Source organism: Emiliania huxleyi (genome assembly GCF_000372725.1).
Source record: "Emiliania huxleyi CCMP1516 unplaced genomic scaffold EMIHUscaffold_444, whole genome shotgun sequence".
In the NCBI taxonomy this organism is placed as follows: domain Eukaryota; phylum Haptophyta; order Isochrysidales; family Noelaerhabdaceae; genus Emiliania; species Emiliania huxleyi.
This window is the reverse complement of record NW_005198658.1, coordinates 16428-34331: the sequence shown is the minus strand read 5'-3', so window position 1 is coordinate 34331 and position 17904 is coordinate 16428. Positions and strand designations below refer to the sequence as shown.

Sequence of the window (17904 nt, the reverse complement as noted above, 5' to 3'; positions counted from 1 at the left end):
CTGCTCCTCCCTGCTCCGCGCTCCGCCGGCCTCCGTCGCCCCGCGCCTGCGCTGTGCCGCCCTGCGTCGGCCGACCTCATCGCGCCGCGCCTGCCCTGCGCCTCGCAGGTGATGCCTCGCTCCAACTCCTCGGCGCCGAGGTCGGGCAAGCTTCCGGGCGTGCCGCTGCACAAGAGCCCGACTGCGCCCGCCACCCTCGAGGACGTCGGCACGCAGGCGTGATGGCGGATGCGGACGTGTGCGCAGTGCGAACCCTTTATTCCACAGCGCGTCGCGAGCAGTACAGGTTCGTACATTAGGGGATCTAGAGGGTGGCGTCAGTGTTCAGGCAGGCAGGGGCCCCAGCGTCGTGGTCACCTTAGCCGATGACGACGCGTCGGACAGTCCGCCACGATACACAGAGGGACACGGTGTAGTGCCTGTGTGAATAGTTGTAAATGCCAACTACCCCGATCAGAGAATTTCTCCATTATCGACTGAAGTTTCTCGGATCTCCATAGATTCTCGGCGATCTCGGTTCTCTCGCGCGACTGAAATTTCAAATATCTAGATGTATCAAAAACGATATACGATAATCGTTACTTTTGGTCAAGTCTCAAGAGACGCGCGAGAGCGCGAGACACAATCGCAGTGCGTAGAGTCAAAAACATGCCGTCGCGCTGGCCGCTCTGGCTCTGCGCTCTGGCGTCTGGGGCTCTGGCTGCGTGCCGCAACGGTCTCAGATATGTCGATGTGAAGCAGCGCCCCGTCCCTCACTTCTTCGCGCCTGCGACGCCCGCCCTGTGCGTGTGCCAGAGGTAGACCGTCCGCTGCAGCGCCTCGTGCAGCGTGTACAGCGGCTCGTACCCGAGGCGCTCCTTCGCCTTCGCCGACGAGAAGGCGTACGTGAGCGAGGCGACCGCAAACATCGCCGGCGTGAGGAGCGCGAGATCGCCCGTGACGCGGCCGCGCGTGGCGCGCTGCACCAGCTCCACCGCGTACCCCAGCGCCATCATCAGCCTGCGAGGCAGGTACGTCTGCTTGAAGGCGCCGCCCGTCTGCCGCTCGTAGTAGTGCCCGACCGCGTCGTGGAAATCGGCCGCCCGCAGCGGCTCGCCGTTGGTGATGCAGAACGCCTCGCCGCCGACGCGCCGCTGCGGCGGCGGCTTGGCGCGCTCGGCGTGCAGGGCCGCCTCGGCGAGCAGGTGGGCGTAGGCGACGTTCTCGTTGTAGACGTAGTCGATCAGAGGCTCCGGCAGCATGATCTGCACCTGTGACACGAGATCTGGGGAGATATGGGGAGATATGGGGAGATATGGGGAGAGATGGGGATGATCTGCACCTGGCCCAGCTCGAGCCACTTCTCCGTCATGAAGTTGTCCTGCAGCCCGAAGATCCCAGAGCACGGCCGCACGGCGACAGTCTGAAGCGCGCCGCGCGCCGCGGGCTCGAGAGGCGCCCCGTTGGCGGCGAGCACCATCGTCTCCGCCTGCGCCTTGGTCCAGCCGTAGTGGTTTGGCGAGTTCTGCGGGCCCACCAGCTCCGAACTCTCGTCCATCGAGGTGCTCACGAGCGCGGGCGCAACGCAGACGTTCGATGTCGACGTCTGCACCAGCACCTGCACGCCGCACTCGGCGCAGGCGCGAAGCACGTTCCCCGTCCCGGTGACGTTCACGGCGTGACTCGCGGCGTACTGGTACTGGAGCCGCTCGTAGTAGCGGATGAGCGCGACCGTCAGGTAGACGACGTCGACGCCTTCGCAAGCCGCCTTGATCGACGAGTAGTCAGTCACGTTGCCGACAGCGAACGTCGCGCCCTCCACCCCGCGGCGCGGTGCGACGACGTCGAGGCCCTTGACCTTCTTCTCGCCGCGCTCAACCAGGGCCTCCATGATTATGAGTCCCACGCTGCCCGTGCCGATGACCAGGTATGACTTGCCTGTGGCGGGCGCCTTCTCCTTCACGGTGGCGTGCAGGCCGGGCCTCGCGCGCCAGTCCACCCCGGGTGGCGGCTGTTTCGCCGGCTGACGCGGTGACGGCTTGAGCAGCCAGTAGCAAACGGCGGCCAGCGGCAGGAGGCGGCCGGCAGCGAGAAGCATCGCGATCGTCTCAGGCTCGAGAGGTGGCATGTCGGGAAGGGTCGGCGGGAGCCGCAGAGGGTCTACCGGGTACCCCGAATTGACCCTATTCTGACTGGGTTGTAACAAAGTTTGAAACACGCGAGGCGCAGCCAGTTGTTGAATCATTGGTTGAAGCATCGAGTCAGTTAAATTGAATCGTTGAAGCTCTTGCTTGATTGATTTCGCAGCTCGCCGTGGAGCGCAACTGGTGGAGCTTCAGCGTCAACCCGACGCCCATGGGCAAGCAGTTCATTGTCCAGCCCCAGTCCCAGTGGGAGAGGGACAGGGAGCGGCAGCAGGCCAAGGAGGGCAGTGCCCCACCGCAGCCGGTCTCGGGCACCGTACCCATACTACTCAAAAGTATAATATACTACCACAAAGCACCACTAGCGATTTCGCGCGGAGGGCGTAGTGAAGCGCTGGGGCGCTCACTGTGTGTTATTCGGGTGGGGATCCATCAGTGGTAACCGGCTTTAGTCACAGATCCAAGCTCAGACGCCACACCAACACCACAAACACGCTCACTTCGCCGCTGCTGTAGATGCCAAATCACCGCGGCCGTCTGTGCCTGCTTCCGAGTATGACTCCGAGTTCGACTTTTCCGACGCTGAAGCGCAGGATAGGACGGCAGGGGTCGTACACGACGCAGTTCAGCAGGCTGTGATGCAATACGGCTATGACGACGAGCTCTTCCAGGCGTGGAGGGACGGCGAGATACGGCGAAAGGACTTGCCGGAGGAGGTGGTGGCTATGGCTTTGGACCTTTGCGAGAGGTGGCGAGCGGAGCAAGAGCGGTGTAGGCGCGTCCACGCGGCGCAGCGGCTCTCCCGCGACCCCGGCCCCTCTCATAGCCGCAGCCGTAGCCGCAGCCCCAACTCTTGCCGCTCTTCCGTGTCGGGTTGTGACGAGGGGTGAGGGGACACGGATTGAAGATCCCTCACACCAAGATCGTGCAGGGCGGGGATACATGTCCCTAAATCCCATCTCGTCTCAGAGTTTGACCGTTTTTATTTATTTATTTATTTGATTGATTTCCTGGCAGCTGGCTGGAAAGGTGGGAGGGGAGTGAGCGCGGCAGGCGGGGCACATCACTGACATGCCTTCGCGACGCCAGCCGGCATTTCGCCAGGTGTGCACTCTGCTATAGCTAGTACTGTGTGTGTGTGTGCTCACACCTAACTGTAGGGGGTGCCGAGCCATGAAAGAAAGAAAGAAAACAGAAACAAGGGAGGGAGGTGGTGAGGCCGACAAGCCGCCACCACACACAGGGATTTTAAGGAGAGGAGTGTGGTGCTAGCCGTCACCCACCCTCGGGCGTTGACCTCTTCCTATCTCTCCTCGCACAGTTTCTCGCCAATTCTCGCAGCGACCTTCATGCCGCCTCACGCACACACACGCTAGAGAGAGAATAAAAATCTCTCTCTCACACGCCTCTTTTGAGCGGCATGGAGGCTGCGCGCTGCTAGCGCGTCGGCGGGGGTGGCGCTGCCATATGCAAGCGCACTTGAGGCCGTCTGACGGTCCTGGTCGCTTCAGCAACGCCACTACACCCCACGAGTGTCGCTCGTCTGGAAAGCGAGGGCCTCGTCTCCAGCCCGGCTGCGGCCGGGCACCTGGCGTCCACCACGGGCGTGCACAGAGGGTGCAGCGGTGGAAGATCCCAACTCATGTCATCTACTCGCAGAACGCACGTGGGCTCAAGACCGACAGCGCTCTCACCGAGGCTATCGACGCTCTCCGACACCGCTCAGGCTTCTCTGCCGGGCTGCAGGAGACGTGGAGAACGGGCCTGGAGGAGATTGAGGAGGACGGCTTCGTCTTCCTCGGCGCTGCACCCGCTGTACAGAACGGACGCGGCTCAAAAGGAGTCGGCATCCTGCTCTCGCCACTGGCTGTCGCTGCGTGGCGAGCAGCTGGAGCCGTTGTGCACAACGACGTAGGCCCGCGGGTTATCGCAGTGCGTATGGAGGTTGAAGATTCGGCTGGCAGGAAGCAGGGACTGTTTCAAGTGGCGTCGTATGCGCCTATCTCGACAGCCCCGGACACCGAAAAGGACGAATATGAGACCGCTCTCGCCTGTGTGCTCTCGCGACGGCAGTCCGGCGACATTGTGATTGTTTGTGCTGACACTAACGCGAGCATCGGACGCGGCTGCCTTGGCGGCCAAAATGTCAACTACGGTGCGGTCGGTTCTCATGGTATCGACTTTCTCAATGACTCTGGGCGCCGCCTGCGCTCGTTTATGGAGCTGCACGACCTTGCTGCACTGTCCTCGTTCTTCAAGAAGCCGTTTTACGGGACGTGGCTGCACCCGTGCAGTAAGCTGCAGAAGCAGCTGGATCACATCATGATCTCTCGATGCGACTTGAAGAGATTCACAGACGCCGGGGCATGCTGTGGACAGTTGATCGACAGCGACCACAGTGCTGTCTTCTGCAAGCTGCGCTTCACAGTGCGGCTTCGACGCAAACTGGAGCCGCGTGCTCAGCTCGCTCGACTCGACACCGCACCGTTGCTGAACCAGGACCAGGCGGTCCAGTTCGCTACGGATGTGGTGACGAGCCTCGGCACATCCGACGCCTCGGCCGTATCGTACTCAACACTGGCCAAGGCGGTGGAAAAGACCGCTGCCGAGACGCTCCCCAAGCGTGAGCGGCCTGCGCCGCTGTGGTTTGCGGCGAAGGAGGGCGTTTTGCGTGCCGCCATCGCGAACCGCAACGCCACCTTCAACGCTCATCAGCGGCAACCGACGGCGGACGCTGCCGCTCGATATCGACAGGCGCGCTCACGCGTGCAGCTCGAAATCAGGCGTGCCAAGTCGGATTGGATCCTCGGCAAATGCACCGCCATCAACGATGGCATCTGCGGCGCCACGGGATCCGCGGCCGCCTGGGCGACCGTAAAGGTGCTCAAGGCTGGCCTCGCGCCGCCGCGCCGTGCACCACCGGCAAAGATGAAAAAGGCCGATGGCTCTCTCGCTGACACGCCAGAGGAGAATGCGAGCGTCTTTGCCGACGCGTTCTCCCAGCTGTATGGTCGAGAGGCGTCCTTCGACCCCTCGGTGCTCGACGACCTGCCACAGAGGCCGGTCGCCGTTGGTCTTGACCACGTACCGTCGGACGACGAGATTCAGCTGGCGACGAGCAAGCTGCACGCTACTGCTCCGGGCCCATCAGGCCTGCATGCACGGCTGTGGCAGGCTCTCGTGTCGACGAGCGACGGATTTGGCTTCGTGAGACATCTCGTGCAACACTTCTGGGAGACCGAAGAGTTGCCCGAGGGGTGGGAGACGGGGCTGCTCAGTATCCTGCCCAAGAAGGGTGACCTGAGCCTCCCTGGAAACTACCGTGGGATCATGATGCTCGAGACGGCGTACAAGATCGCTGGCAACATCATCCTCGTTCGGCTCAAACCGATCAAGGAGGGTGGAACGCTGAATCACGAGAACCAAAACGGCTTCCGGCCGAACCGTGGCTGCTTCGACGCGATATTCTCGATCAAAACGCTGATCAAGAAGCGTCGAGAGCATGGTCTCGAGACCTGGCTGTTGCTAATCGACCTGGTCAAGGCGTTTGACCGTGTACCGCGCGAGCTGCTTTGGCGCGTGATGCTGAAGCAGGGCGTGCCTCCCAAGATCGTCTCGCTGCTGAAGGCGCTGCATGCGACGGTCAAGGTCCAGTTCGAGGTGGGTGGCGTGAAGAAGGTGATCGACTCGATTATCGGCGTCAAGCAGGGCGACCTACTCGGCCCCGAGTTGTTCATCTTTTTCATGGCGGCGGTCATGGAGACGTGGCGCCTCCACCACGACTTCGAGCTGTGCGTCGTCCGCTCGAAGAACGATTTTGTCCTCACCGGTCGGCGCCCGTCTACCGTCGGCGATGTTGAGTTCTCCCTCAGAGACTCCATGTACGCCGACGACGCGGGCCTCGCCTTCTGCTCTCGGCGCGGCGTCGAGGTCGAGACGCCCAAGGTGGTCGCGCACTTCGCTCGCTGGGGCATGGAGATCCACGTCGGCAAGGACGGCTCCAACGGCGAGCCTCGCAAGGACTCGAAGTCGGAGGTGCTCTTCTGCGCGGCGGCGCCGACCTCGTACAACAACCCCGCCACCTACGACGGCGCCGACCTGTCCGACATCAAGCTGCCCGGCGGCTGCTTCATGCCGGTCGTGGACCGCTTCAAATATCTTGGGAGCTACCTCAACCGCGACTGCAGCGACGGGCTCGACGTCGACAGCCGGATCGAGTCGGCAGGCCGAGCTTTTGGCGCTCTTCGGAAGTGCCTTTTCAGCTCGAGGGACGTCTCGTTTGCCGCCAAGCGCGCGGTCTACACCTCGCTCATCCTCTCCATCCTGCTCTACGGGTGCGAGTGCTGGGCGCTCACCGAGCGCCTCCTCCACCGTCTCCGCGTCTTCCACGCACAGTGCGTGCGTGCGATGTGTCGTGTCACTCGCAAGCACGTGTGGGAGCACCACATCACGACTGGCGAACTCTGCGCCAGGCTAGGTCTCGACTTCATCGACTACTACATCGACCGACGCCGGCTGGGCTGGCTCGGGCATGTCAGCAGGATGGATTTCAATCGCCTACCTCGTCGCATGCTCTCATCGTGGGTGCCTCACGGCCGGCCGATCGGGTGCCCCAACATGACGTTTGGGCGCAGCATCCGCACCGCGCTCGACAAGTTCCACATCGACCGCTCGAGGTGGCCCGAGCTCGCCGCCGATCGCTCGGCCTGGCGCCAGGCGCTGGAGAACAGGCGCCCGCCCGACGCCTTCTTTGCCATGCCAGCGAGGGCTAGGCCGCCCTCCCCGCGCATTGCGCGCACTAAACCAGTGCGCTCATGCTTGGCGAGAACCAATGCAGCGATGGACAGCTCGCTACAGGCGCTCGCGGGGTCGTGAGTGGGGGTCCCCACCGCTGCCCCTCTGACTAAACTTTTGTCTGTGGTGATGCCTTTCCCTGAGAACGCACACAACGCCTCGTGTGTAATGCCCTGTGTTTCCGCGAGTGCGTGTGCCCCGTCGTCCATGCTAGGACGTGTGTAACACTGACTGACTGACACACGCTGCACACGATTGGCTCGGGAGCCGACACGAGGCGCACTGTCACCGGCCGTAGCACCGGGTCCGGACTGCTGGACACACAGCACACAGCTCACAGGACAGCTCACGAGGTGGCGCTGTATAGTGGGGTTCTCAGGGACTGACACGGCAGAAGAAGGTGGAGCTCACCCGAAAAGAAAGAAAGAAAAGAAAGAAAACAGACAACCCAAGGGAGGGATGGGAGGACGGCACGCCGCCACCACACAGGGATTTTAAGGAGAGGAGTGTGATGCGCTAGCCGTCGCCCACCCTAGGGAGTCTGCCTCTTCCTATCTCTTTTCGCAGTCTCTCGCCGATTCTCGCTGCAACCTTCATGCCACCTCGCGGCCGTCCCATTCTCGTCGTTCTCTCCCTTGTCACTTCCTCCGTCGCGTCATTCTCTTCCGCCTCGTCCTGCGCCGCCGCCGCCTGCCGTTCCCTTGTTCTCTCACCCGCGTGAACAAAAACCAAATTACCGATTTTTTTCTTTTGGTCGGCACTTTCCGGGAAGGCGTTATCGCTGGGTCTCCAAGCGATGATCGGAGGCTCTCTCCGGCACGCCGCTCGCCGTCTGCGCGCTCCTGCGCTGGCCGTCGCCGGCTGCGCCGCTGGGACCAGCCTCTACCTCCGTGGCGCCGACGAGGAGTTTCGGCACGTGAGCGAGTCAGAGCTGCCGACCACGTACGACCCTGAGGCGTTTGCTGCCGTGTGGAGCGCGCACCCTCGCTGCTGCCTGGCGCGGCTGCGAGAGATCGTCGCTCGCGTCGCGCCGCTCGCTGCGGTGGTGCTTCGCGACTCGCTGCGCGGCGGAGTTCCGGGCGAGTCCGAGGCGGAGCGGGACGCTCGGTACGCGCTGCGAGCTCGCGAGCTGCGTGGCTGCCTGACCGACCTCGGACCAACCTTCATCAAGGCCGGCCAGGCGCTCTCCATCCGGCCGGACGTGCTGCCGCCTCCGGCCGTCTACGAGCTGCAAAAGCTCTGCGACGCGGTGCGTGCACATCCCCGATGCGACGGCAGCGCTGACCGTGCTCACCACACCCTCTCACGTCCGTGTGCGAACAGGTGCCCTCTTACCCGACGGCGGCGGCGCTCGCTCTCATCGAGGCGGAGCTGGGCGCTCCTGCGTCGAGCCTCTTCGAGCTCGACGCGTCGTCGGAGCCCATCGCAGCGGCCTCGCTCGGGCAGGTATACCGCTGCAGGCTGCGCGAGGGCGGCGCGGAGGTGGCGCTGAAGGTGCAGCGGCCCGACATGATCCGCGCCGTCTCGCTCGACCTCTACCTGCTGCGCCGCTACTGCCTCTTTGTGGAGTGGTTCAAGGTGCGAGTCCTGACCAACTTGCTCGGCGCCGCCGAACGCACGCCGTTTGACGTGGCGCTGCTCGACACATTCGCACGCGCCTCGTACCTCGAGTTAGATTATCGGCACGAGGCGGCCAACTTGGAGCGGTTTCGGACGGAGCTGCTCCCGCGGCTCGGCAGCAGTGTCTACGTGCCACGCAGCTACCCTGCCGTCACCACGCGCAAGGTCGAGATCGAGCCGAGATAGAGCCGAGAGGTGGCCAGTTTCCACACCCTCCGCTGCGCTCTCTCGCCGCTGCGGCCGATTGCGGCGCTCGTCCACTTCGCGAGCGCCACCTGAGTGGCCGCCAGCGAGTCGCGCTTCGAGCCGGCAGGGGGGGGGGGGGGGGGTAATCTGTCATCACTGAGGCTATGGGGGGGAGGGGTTCTGGGTACCCCTGTGATGCCACCCTACCCTACCCCCCTGCCGGCTCGAGCACAGGTGCTCGCCACCGAGTGGATCGAGATACGGGGAGATATGGGGAGATATGGGGAGATATGGGGAGATAGGTGCTCGCCACCGAGTGGATCGAGGGCGAGCAGCTGGCCAGGTCGCCGCCGGAGGTCATCAACCGGCTCATCGCGACGGGCGTGGACTGCTTCATCTCTCAGCTGCTAGATGTCGGATTCTTCCACTCCGATCCGCACCCCGGCGACCCACCCCCTACCCCCACGGTACCCTGCGCCCATCCACGTCGGATTCTTCCACTCCGATCCGCACCCCGGCGACCCACCCCCTACCCCCACGGTACCCTGAGCCCATCCACGTCGGATTCTTCCACTCAGATCCGCACCCCGGCGACCCATCCCCTACCTGGACGGTACCCTGAACCCATCCCGTACCCCGACGGTAGCGGCCAGCTCCCTAGGCAACCTGCTGGTCGACGCGCGCGGGCGGCTGGTGCTCATCGACGCTGGGCCTGATACATCAATGAATCCGTCAAACCAATCAGGCAGATTGATGGATGAATGTAGGTGCTCATCGACTTTGGGCTTTGCGCTGAGATCGCCGCCTTCGACACGCGGCATCGGACTCTTAGTTGCTGCACGCCCAGACCAGCACGGCATCCAGACTAGCACTCGAGAGGGGGCACTGGGCCTTGCACTTGAAGCGCTGTCCGGCTCCAGTCGAGGGCCAGCCAGCGCCCTCGTACCAACAACGCCTCTGGCGTCGGACTTCGGCGATCCCCAACACACGCGAGCGCTAGTGAACTCCCAGGGAACCGATATGCCTTACAGTATTTCTGTACAATATTAAGGTCCCGCTGGCACGAGCAAACAAGCTGAGCTTACCCAGAGAACTCCAGTCTCACCCAAAATTAGCTGCCAATTAGGCACCTGACCTCCGCGATCGTCAACCTGATGCGCGGCGATGTCGAGGGACTCGTCAACGACGCGAGCACGCTGCGTTCCCTCGGCTCTGTGAGTGTGGATTGCGTCCCTTCACCCCCTCCAGCCGCGCACAGGCGATCACGCTGCGCTTCTTACCGCCGGACGTGGACAGGGAGGCGCTGCTGCCGCCGCTGCGGCGCGTGTTTGAGCAGGGGCGCCTCGCCGCGGCCACCCAGGCGAGCGAGAGTCTCGGCGGCGGCGGGCGGCGGCGCGGCGGCGGGCGGGCGGCGGAGTACAGTGCGGTGGCGTCGAAGCGGCGCCAGTTCGCTGCGATCTCGCGCGATCTGAACCAGATCTTCTTCGACTTCCCGTTTGCGGTGCCCGAGTACTTTGCCCTCATCACGCGCGCGCTCATCGTGCTCGAAGGTAGGCCTCGCCTCATTTCGGCGCATCTCGTCGCATCTCGGCGCATCTCGTCGCATTTCGTCGCATCTCGGCGCATCTCGTCGCATCTCGGCGCATCTCGGCGCATCTCGTCGCATCTCGGCGCATCTCGGCGCATCTCGGCGCATCTCGTCGCATCTCGGCGCATCTCGGCGCATCTCGTCGCATCTCGTCGCATCTCGGCGCATCTCGGCGCATCTCGTCGCATCTCGTCGCATCTCGGCGCATCTCGGCGCATCTCGGCGCATCTCGGCGCATCTCGGCGCATCTCGTCGCATCTCGGCGCATCTCGGCGCATCTCGGCGCATCTCGGCAAGTCTCACGGTTCGTCACTTCGGCGCATCTCGGCCCATCTCGTTTCATCTCGGCTCAGCTCATCTCGGCTCAGCTCGGCTCATCTCGGCGCATCTCGGCTCCTCGGCTCAGTTCGGCTACATCTGGGCTAGCTCGGCTCATCTCGGCTACATCTCGGCTCATCTCGGCTCATCTGGCTCCGTGCTCGAAGGCATCGCCCTGACCGGCGACAAGGACTTCGACCTCTTTCAGGCGGCGTACCCCCTCGCGGCGCAGCACGCGGCGCGCCTATTCGGCGCGAAGCAGCTCGCCAGCATGCTCGGCGAGGCGAAGGCTGCCGAGCGCAGCTGGCGCGCCCTGCTGCGGCGCGAGTCTCGGCAACCGCGCGGCCAGCTGCCGTCGGTGGAGGTGTTGTGACGTTAGTGCTGCCCTCTTGTGAGTGTGAGCTTGCTTCTTGTGTGCCCGAAGTGCGATGCAAAAGAGAACGTACGTGGATCGTGGTGAGAGACGACACAGCACACACACGTACACACGTGTCGAGACGCGGTTACTCTAACGAACCAACGGCCCGCTTATCTTTTTATCTACACGTGTACACGTGAAAAAAAAATACAAGCCCCACCCGACTCACAGGCAGGCGTGGGGCGCGTCGCCCTGCTCTAGGTGAAACGTCTTAGGAAACGACACGAGGGTCGGCCCGACGGCGGGCGGAGAAGACGGGCACTGGACCAGAAAGGACTGGGAGAGAGCGTGAGTGGAGGGAGGGACACGCTGATGCCACCGATGAAGGTGACGACGAAAGAGCCGACGACGCTGTAGAGGCTACAGGCGAGGTCGTCGACACGAGCCTCGGCAGAGAGACCGATGGTGCTATCGGAGCCACCGTCCAGTGGAGCGGCGGCAGAGAGGCCGAGGCCGACGGTGCTATCGGCGCCACCGTTGAGTGGAGCGGCGGCAGAGAGGCCGATGGCGTCATCGGCGCCGTAGTGGAGTCGAGCGGCGGCAGCAACGGAGTCGTCAGCGCAGTGGCCAACGAAAGGAGCAACGGCAAGAGCGACGGCACTGTCATCGGCGAGGCCGTCGAGTCGAGCGACGGCGACAGAGCCGTCGGCAACTCGAGCGACGGCGAGAGAGCCGACAGCGGAGCTATCGGCGAAGCAGCCGACAGCGAGGCCGTCGGCGAGGCCGTCGAGTCGAGCGACGGCGACAGAGCCGTCGGCAACTCGAGCGACGGCGAGAGAGCCGACAGCGGAGCTATCGGCGAAGCAGCCAACAGCGAGGCCGTCGGCGAGGCCGTCGAGTCGAGCGATGGCGACAGAGCCATCGGCAACTCGAGCGACGGCGAGAGAGCCGACAGCGGAGCTATCGGCGAAGCAGCCAACAGCGAGGCCGTCGGCGAGGCCGGCCGCCGACCGGCCTGCGCAAGGGAGGCGTGGAGTTCGTGCATCATCCGCCTCCTGTGCAATAGCGCGTCACTGGAACCATGCATGCACGCATCGTGCTCGTGCCTTGGACCCAACGCAGTGTCTTCAGCCCCTCCTGGCTCCTGGCCGCGCAGGAGCCCGTACCTCCGCAGTGTGGGCGTGTGAAAATTAGTTCTGATGTGTCAACGGCTGTACTATCAGTACTATAAAATGGCCAACGGCGAGCTTGCCTGTAGCACGGGCTGCGGGCTGCGCCGTACCGTATGAACCTACGGGCTTGTGGTTAGTTAACATTTACGACTTGCCCGTGCTCAAGCTCAAGCAAGGCCGTTGGCAAGGGGCTTTCAAGTAGCCAAAATACACACATACTCTGCAGTAGTAGTGTACTGTGTACACCAGCGCCAGACGCAAACAACAGCTCCTTTCACGTAGAATTCGCTAGCGGCCGACGGCCGTCAACGACGACCACCCACATTGCAATGAGACCGCAGCCGCCCGTGTCATCATGCTGTCACGGCGGGCTCGTCATGGACATCACGGCAGCTACGGCCACCAACGCATGCATGGACAACTGATGCAGGAGCGACGCGCCCACTTCCTGCAGCCGGTCTCGCTCCGGGTGTCGGAGCAATGCAGTCCGCAACCGGCCTGGCTCTCCGTCTGAGTCTGAGAGACGAAACACAGAGTGTGTTGCTGGGCCACCGGGCACGTCGCAAAGCAAATGCAGCGCCTCGATGCATGCCTCAGTAAGAGCACCCTCTGCCTCGGTGCACACATCGAGTGCGTCGACCAAAGCCTGCGCAGTCTCGGCCTCCACCATCGCGTCGCGAGCGGAAAAGTGGGCCGCCAAGAAGCACAGGCAATGGCAGCAGTGCTCGAGCAGGCTCGTCGACGACAGTTGCTTGTGCATGACGCTGACAATCGCGCCCACGACTCCGGCGCCCACGAGGCGGCGCCGGGAGGCGGTTGTGTCGCTTGATCCTTCATGAATCGAGATGCAGGCTCGCATGATTGTATCGATTCCCTCCTTGGCAATGTGCGGATGATCCGGGTACCTCATGAGCGAAGCCAAGACAGCCTCGATGCAGCCACCATCCTTCGCAGCGAGGGCAGGCTCCTCTACACCGTTGGCAAAAAGGTGGAAGAGGTATCGCACGAGAGTCACGCCGCCCAATTGCATGTTCGCGTCTTCAATGTTCTCACGCAAGGCGCGGGCGACCTCCACCGCGCCACCAGAAGCGACAAACGCCCGTGCAGCATTCGGCGCTGAGAGTCCCGAGCCGCAAAAAAGAACCAGGGTCGTGCACGAGAGCATGGCGATCTGGGGAGTTGATGCATGAGCCCGAAGTGCGCCGAGCACCGCCTCAACGCCACCCGCTGCAACCACCGTCGCGATCCTATTGATGGGGTAAGAGGCGTGCGCTGCTGCGTCGATGTTGAAAACGCTCTGTGGCTCGATTGGCTGGGCGAGATAGCGGTGAAGCAGCGCCAACACCATGCCCACGAACTTTTCCTCGGCGTCGTGATGCTCGCGAAGGACGTTAACGAGAGCAGGAGCGTCGTATCTCGCCAACGTCTGCACAGACGGCAGCCCCGGTGCAAATGCCATACGGATGCGGTCGGGCGCGTCGGCAATCACGTGAAAGGGCCTGCGACGCTGCTCCATCTGCACGCAGTACGCAGCACACCGCCCCCGTTCGAGTAGCATGAGCCCAAGTGCTGTGTACACGGGCCGCTCTGATGCCTCTGCACACCGAACGGCCGTGATCTGCCCTCGCTTCCATCCGGTCACTGTAGTCGAGTTGACACCCGACACACACTCGATCCAGTCCCCCACCGAAAACCGCAGCGGCGGCGAAGACTCATCGCCTATCTTGAGTGGTGCGTAGCCGCCACCCTGCATCCACGAGCGCTCGTCCAGCATGACTGGGCAGCCAATCACCGTGCTGCGGTCATAGACGCGCTTCATCCGCTTGACCCGTCCCGTCTTCACGCCCTCACGCGAGGCGCGCCACTCCTGGCTCAAAAGTCGGACGACACAGAGCGGCTTCAGCTTCGCTGCGACTTCTGCCAGAGGGCGGGCGAGCGTCGCTTCGGTCATGTGCACGCCATCCGATAGGGTAAGCCGAGTGCCAACCTCGCACGACACAAAGCTGAGGAGCTGGACGTTTGGCTGACCTCCGCAGTGGTAGAACATGGCCCGCACCGAGCCGCTCGAGAGCTCCCCATCGTCCCGCCGCCGGGCCATGGCTTTGACGAACGACTCCATAATGTATGTCAAGAGCGAAGGTATGGGCGACCGCGGCGGCGATCGCGGCGGCTCTATGACCGACGGCACCCTCGGCGCGCGTCCGCGAGAGATGCCTGACTCCCGAGATACGTATACTGTGCTGCATGAATGCTTGCCCAGGTGTGAACAACACCTCGTGACCACGGCGCCGCAGGCGCCTGTTGATGGGTCCAGGTGATAGCCCTGGATGGGCAATGCATACGCCTAGTTGGGCCTTAGATCGCCCGACCGCGACCCGGTGCTCTGTGGTCGGATTTGTGACGCCGCCGCACCGCGCCGCGGCCGGGGGCCCTCCGGAGGCCGAGGATGGCCGTGGCGTACCGGGACGAGCTCTGGGAGGTGGAGTGTCAGTGAGTATATTGTAGAGACTGGCCATGTGCACAATAACTCTCAGTCTAGCTAAGCGAGGGGAGGCGATGCCGGGGCCGTACAGCAGCTTGATGGTGCTTCGCCGGCGTGCGTCCCGGAGCGGTGCCGGACGGGCGGTCCGGGGGAGAAAACTCAGGACAACGCCGACACCGCTCTGATTCGACTTTTGACTTCAAACAAAGACAGTCGCACGCGCCACAGCACGGCGCGTGCGACTGTCAGGAGCGGATCCGTCAGTTAGTTGTGTTCACGGCGCGATCGTGTCCTGAGTAACCTGGGCAACCATTCAGGGCGACGAGTACACGCGAGGAAGGGGGTGGGCGGTGCTATGCCACCTGCCTCGTGCGCACCTCTATTCTGCTCCGGAGTGACTCGGCACCGCCATCCCTGGGCCCACTGGGCAGTCGTGTGAGGGGCCGCCCCCTTGTCTTGCGAGGGGTGGCTGCTAACCTCGCGTGGGTAGGAGGTGCTCTGCGAACTGCCTCGCGCGAGAGGCACGAGACGTTCGGCGGCGGCTTCTCGCCCACCGCCGTTCTCAAGCTGCGCCGCCTCGCGCGCAAAGCCGCGCGCGGCAGCGTCGACCGCACGGCCTACTCGCCCAAGTACTCGCTCTCTTTTATGTCCCACCATGCAGAGCGCATCTCTCTCTCTGTTGTGCGAGGCGTGAACCGCGCCATTCGCTCTCACCTGGCAACCCTGTCTGCACGTCTCGCGCGCGCGTGAACAGGGCTCCAGGCCCCAAATGACGTGTGAGTGTTAGAGTTGTTTGGTATTGCTAAAAATCTCTCTCTCTCGCGAGGGGCGTGTGGCATCTCTCGCGAGTCTTGGAATAGTCTTCCCTGACCCCGCCCCCGCCGGCCGCCTGCCCTGCCCGCCCGGCCGACAAGATCTCTTCACCTTCTCATTGGTGGAGTATAGGTACGAGAGGGGTGCGGCATGTCTCGCCAGGGGCGCCTACTAACCTCGCTTGCGAGGGGCGTGTGGCATGTCTGAACGGACTCGTGAGGGGCGCCTGCCTACCTCGCTTCGTCGAAGCGGCGCTTTGTACCCACACCCACCCCGCCGCATTCGTCGCCGGCGCGCGACACGTTCCTGTCGGCCGGACTGTCCTCGCCGAGTGCGTGCCGCTGAGGCGGGACGCACTCAGGGACAGTGCCGGCGGGACGCGGCTCGAGAGGCGGCTCCCGCGGAGGCACGGCTGGCACCCGTGGCGCGGGGCTCGTCTTCGGAAAGACCAGGATCGCTCTACTGGCAAACTTCTGGCTGACACGCGCGCCCGGTCGAGCCTTCGGCGGGCGCGCTGCGGTCGCACGACTACCCAAGTCATATGCCACGGCGTGCGATCTAGATTCAGCACACGCGCCTCTGCTCGCAACCACTCATCCAATGAACTGTCGTCACCCATGAGTGCGAGATAGGGCTGGCGGCTGGCCGCTAGCCTGTGAGGAGGGCGTCCATAGACACCTCACAAGACCCCACACACGGTCTCGTCCGTGCCTTGCGGCCGGCGACGAGATTGCTAGAGGCGGAGCGAGCCTGCTCTAGTCTCACACGTTCGCCCCTGTCGCCTGTCTGTGTTGTTGTGCTGTTGTTTGTCTCTTGGCACCTTGGAGTGCTGGGGGGGGCGACAGGGGGGACGTGGCCAGAGTGATGTGTCCGCCCACTCAGGGTGTGTGGCAGCCAGCTGGCTGTGTGTCTCGTGAGCTTGTTTGTGTCTGTGTGTCGCTCGTGCGTGTCGTCATCATCTGTCTTGCGTCCACCCATACCGCGTTGGTGTCCAGTCCGAGCCTGACTGTTCTTCACCTTCCTACAGACATACAACAACAACAACAACATGTACACTCGAGATATGCCCGAGATACACCCGAGATAGACCCGAGATAGACCCGAGATATGCCCGAGGTACACTCGAGATAGACCCGACGGCTACTCTGATATATCCAGAGGCCGACCGTCTCCTACCCGACGGTGGCACTCTTCCAAGGTAAGGTAAGGTAAACGTCTCCACACACACAAAGTGGTGGGGCAAGGGGGGGCGACCCTCGCATCTCCACGCCCGGGACACGGGCAGGAGCCCCACGGCATTCAAAGTGCAAGCACCGGCCCGGTGCCGTGGGTGAGCAACCTGCACCCCACTCCTACTCCTATAACACAACCCCCACAGCGTGGTCGTCTACGTGTTCAGAAACACCAAGCAGCGAGGCGAGGGTGAAGGGGTAAGGGGCTGTGTGGGGCTATCTGTGACCATCTAGCCTGGGGGGTAGCAGGAGGGGGGGGCAGGAGAGGGTAAGATATGGGTGAGGCCAGCTACAAGTCGGACGCCCTCCCGTCGTCGGAATAATCCTCGGAGCGGTCAGCGTCCTCGTCGTCGTCCTCGGTCTGCCACGTCTCGCTCACGCTGAGAAAAATTCTGAAATGCCGTGCAGCAGAGTCACCGACGATGAGTCGGTCCGCGTGCCTCCTAGTGCGGTCCCGTACCGTTCTCACACATGAACTCACTTTGGCCTCACTGAAGGTGATGGGTGAAGAGCCGCGCGATCCGCGATGCCCCAATCCTGAATCCTCAGATTTTAGATTTAGGACGCTGTCCACCCCCTACTCGCTACTCCTGACAGCAGACTACTCCTCACAGCACACTCGCTGCTGGCACGACAAGTGTTGTGCTCCCACCCCACCCGCTCGTCGCGGTGTGTAAACCGCAACGCGACCGAGGCGCTCGCGGCGCCGGCGGCTCTCAGTTTAGACGCCGATTCCGGCGGCACGGTCGGGCCCGAGCGGCGGGGTGGCGGGGGCAGGGCGGTCGTAGACGCATCGGAAACCAACAGTGCCGGCGCGCTCGTACGACTCGCCAAAAAGGAAGTACTTGTTGTGCGTGGTGCACGGAGGGCCGCTGCCTGGCCCGCCGCGGTTCGGAAAGTACCAGTGCGACCTATTCACGAGGGGAGCCGTGAAGAGACGCCGTTCACACTCTTGGGGGGGAAGGAGGTTTGCGACCCGTCCGGCCGGTAGTTTGAGCCGCCGCGCAGCAGCACCGAGCGCGTGTGCTCGTCGGCGATCTCGTCGGTGTACTGCCTACGCGGGGGAATAGACGCCAACCTCAGGGGCGGGAAGGCGGCATTGAGCAGTGTATTCGGACGCACCGCGTGAACACGAGGGAGGCGAAGCAGTGAGTACAGCTGAATACGGCTGAATGCGCGTCCTCTCGAGCGCTGGCTGGGAGACGAGAATACGTGCTC

General features: G+C 63.3%; 3 protein-coding genes across 3 annotated transcripts in view; 1 reads left to right on the top strand and 2 right to left on the bottom strand.

Annotated features, from left to right (window-relative positions):
- Nucleotides 1-752: 752 nt before the first annotated feature.
- On the bottom strand, nucleotides 753-2100 carry EMIHUDRAFT_470426 (hypothetical protein; the record flags this gene model as incomplete). The annotated part of the gene is made up of 2 exons (XM_005768874.1): nucleotides 1322-2100; nucleotides 753-1250 (listed from the first exon to the last, which is right to left on the bottom strand). The coding sequence occupies exons 1-2, from the start codon at nucleotides 2075-2077 to the stop codon at nucleotides 753-755; spliced, it is 1254 nt and encodes a 417-aa protein (XP_005768931.1). The 5' UTR covers nucleotides 2078-2100.
- Nucleotides 2101-3590: 1490 nt separating this feature from the next.
- EMIHUDRAFT_119008 (hypothetical protein) lies at nucleotides 3591-11002 on the top strand (the record flags this gene model as incomplete). Its single annotated transcript, XM_005768873.1, has 8 exons — nucleotides 3591-5368; nucleotides 5996-6260; nucleotides 7822-8166; nucleotides 8241-8702; nucleotides 9026-9190; nucleotides 9839-9937; nucleotides 9982-10149; nucleotides 10838-11002. The coding sequence occupies 8 exons, from the start codon at nucleotides 3591-3593 to the stop codon at nucleotides 11000-11002; spliced, it is 3447 nt and encodes a 1148-aa protein (XP_005768930.1).
- A 6224-nt stretch (nucleotides 11003-17226) lies between these two features.
- The window catches only part of EMIHUDRAFT_459158 (hypothetical protein), a 5203-nt gene continuing 4525 nt past the window's right edge, over nucleotides 17227-17904 (bottom strand). Inside the window, exons 6-7 of the mRNA XM_005768872.1 lie at nucleotides 17663-17740; nucleotides 17227-17597 (exon numbers count right to left, since the gene is read on the bottom strand). Of these exons, the coding sequence (XP_005768929.1) occupies nucleotides 17408-17597; nucleotides 17663-17740 (268 nt within the window). The 3' untranslated portion in view covers nucleotides 17227-17407. The remainder of the gene's footprint in view (nucleotides 17598-17662; nucleotides 17741-17904) is intronic.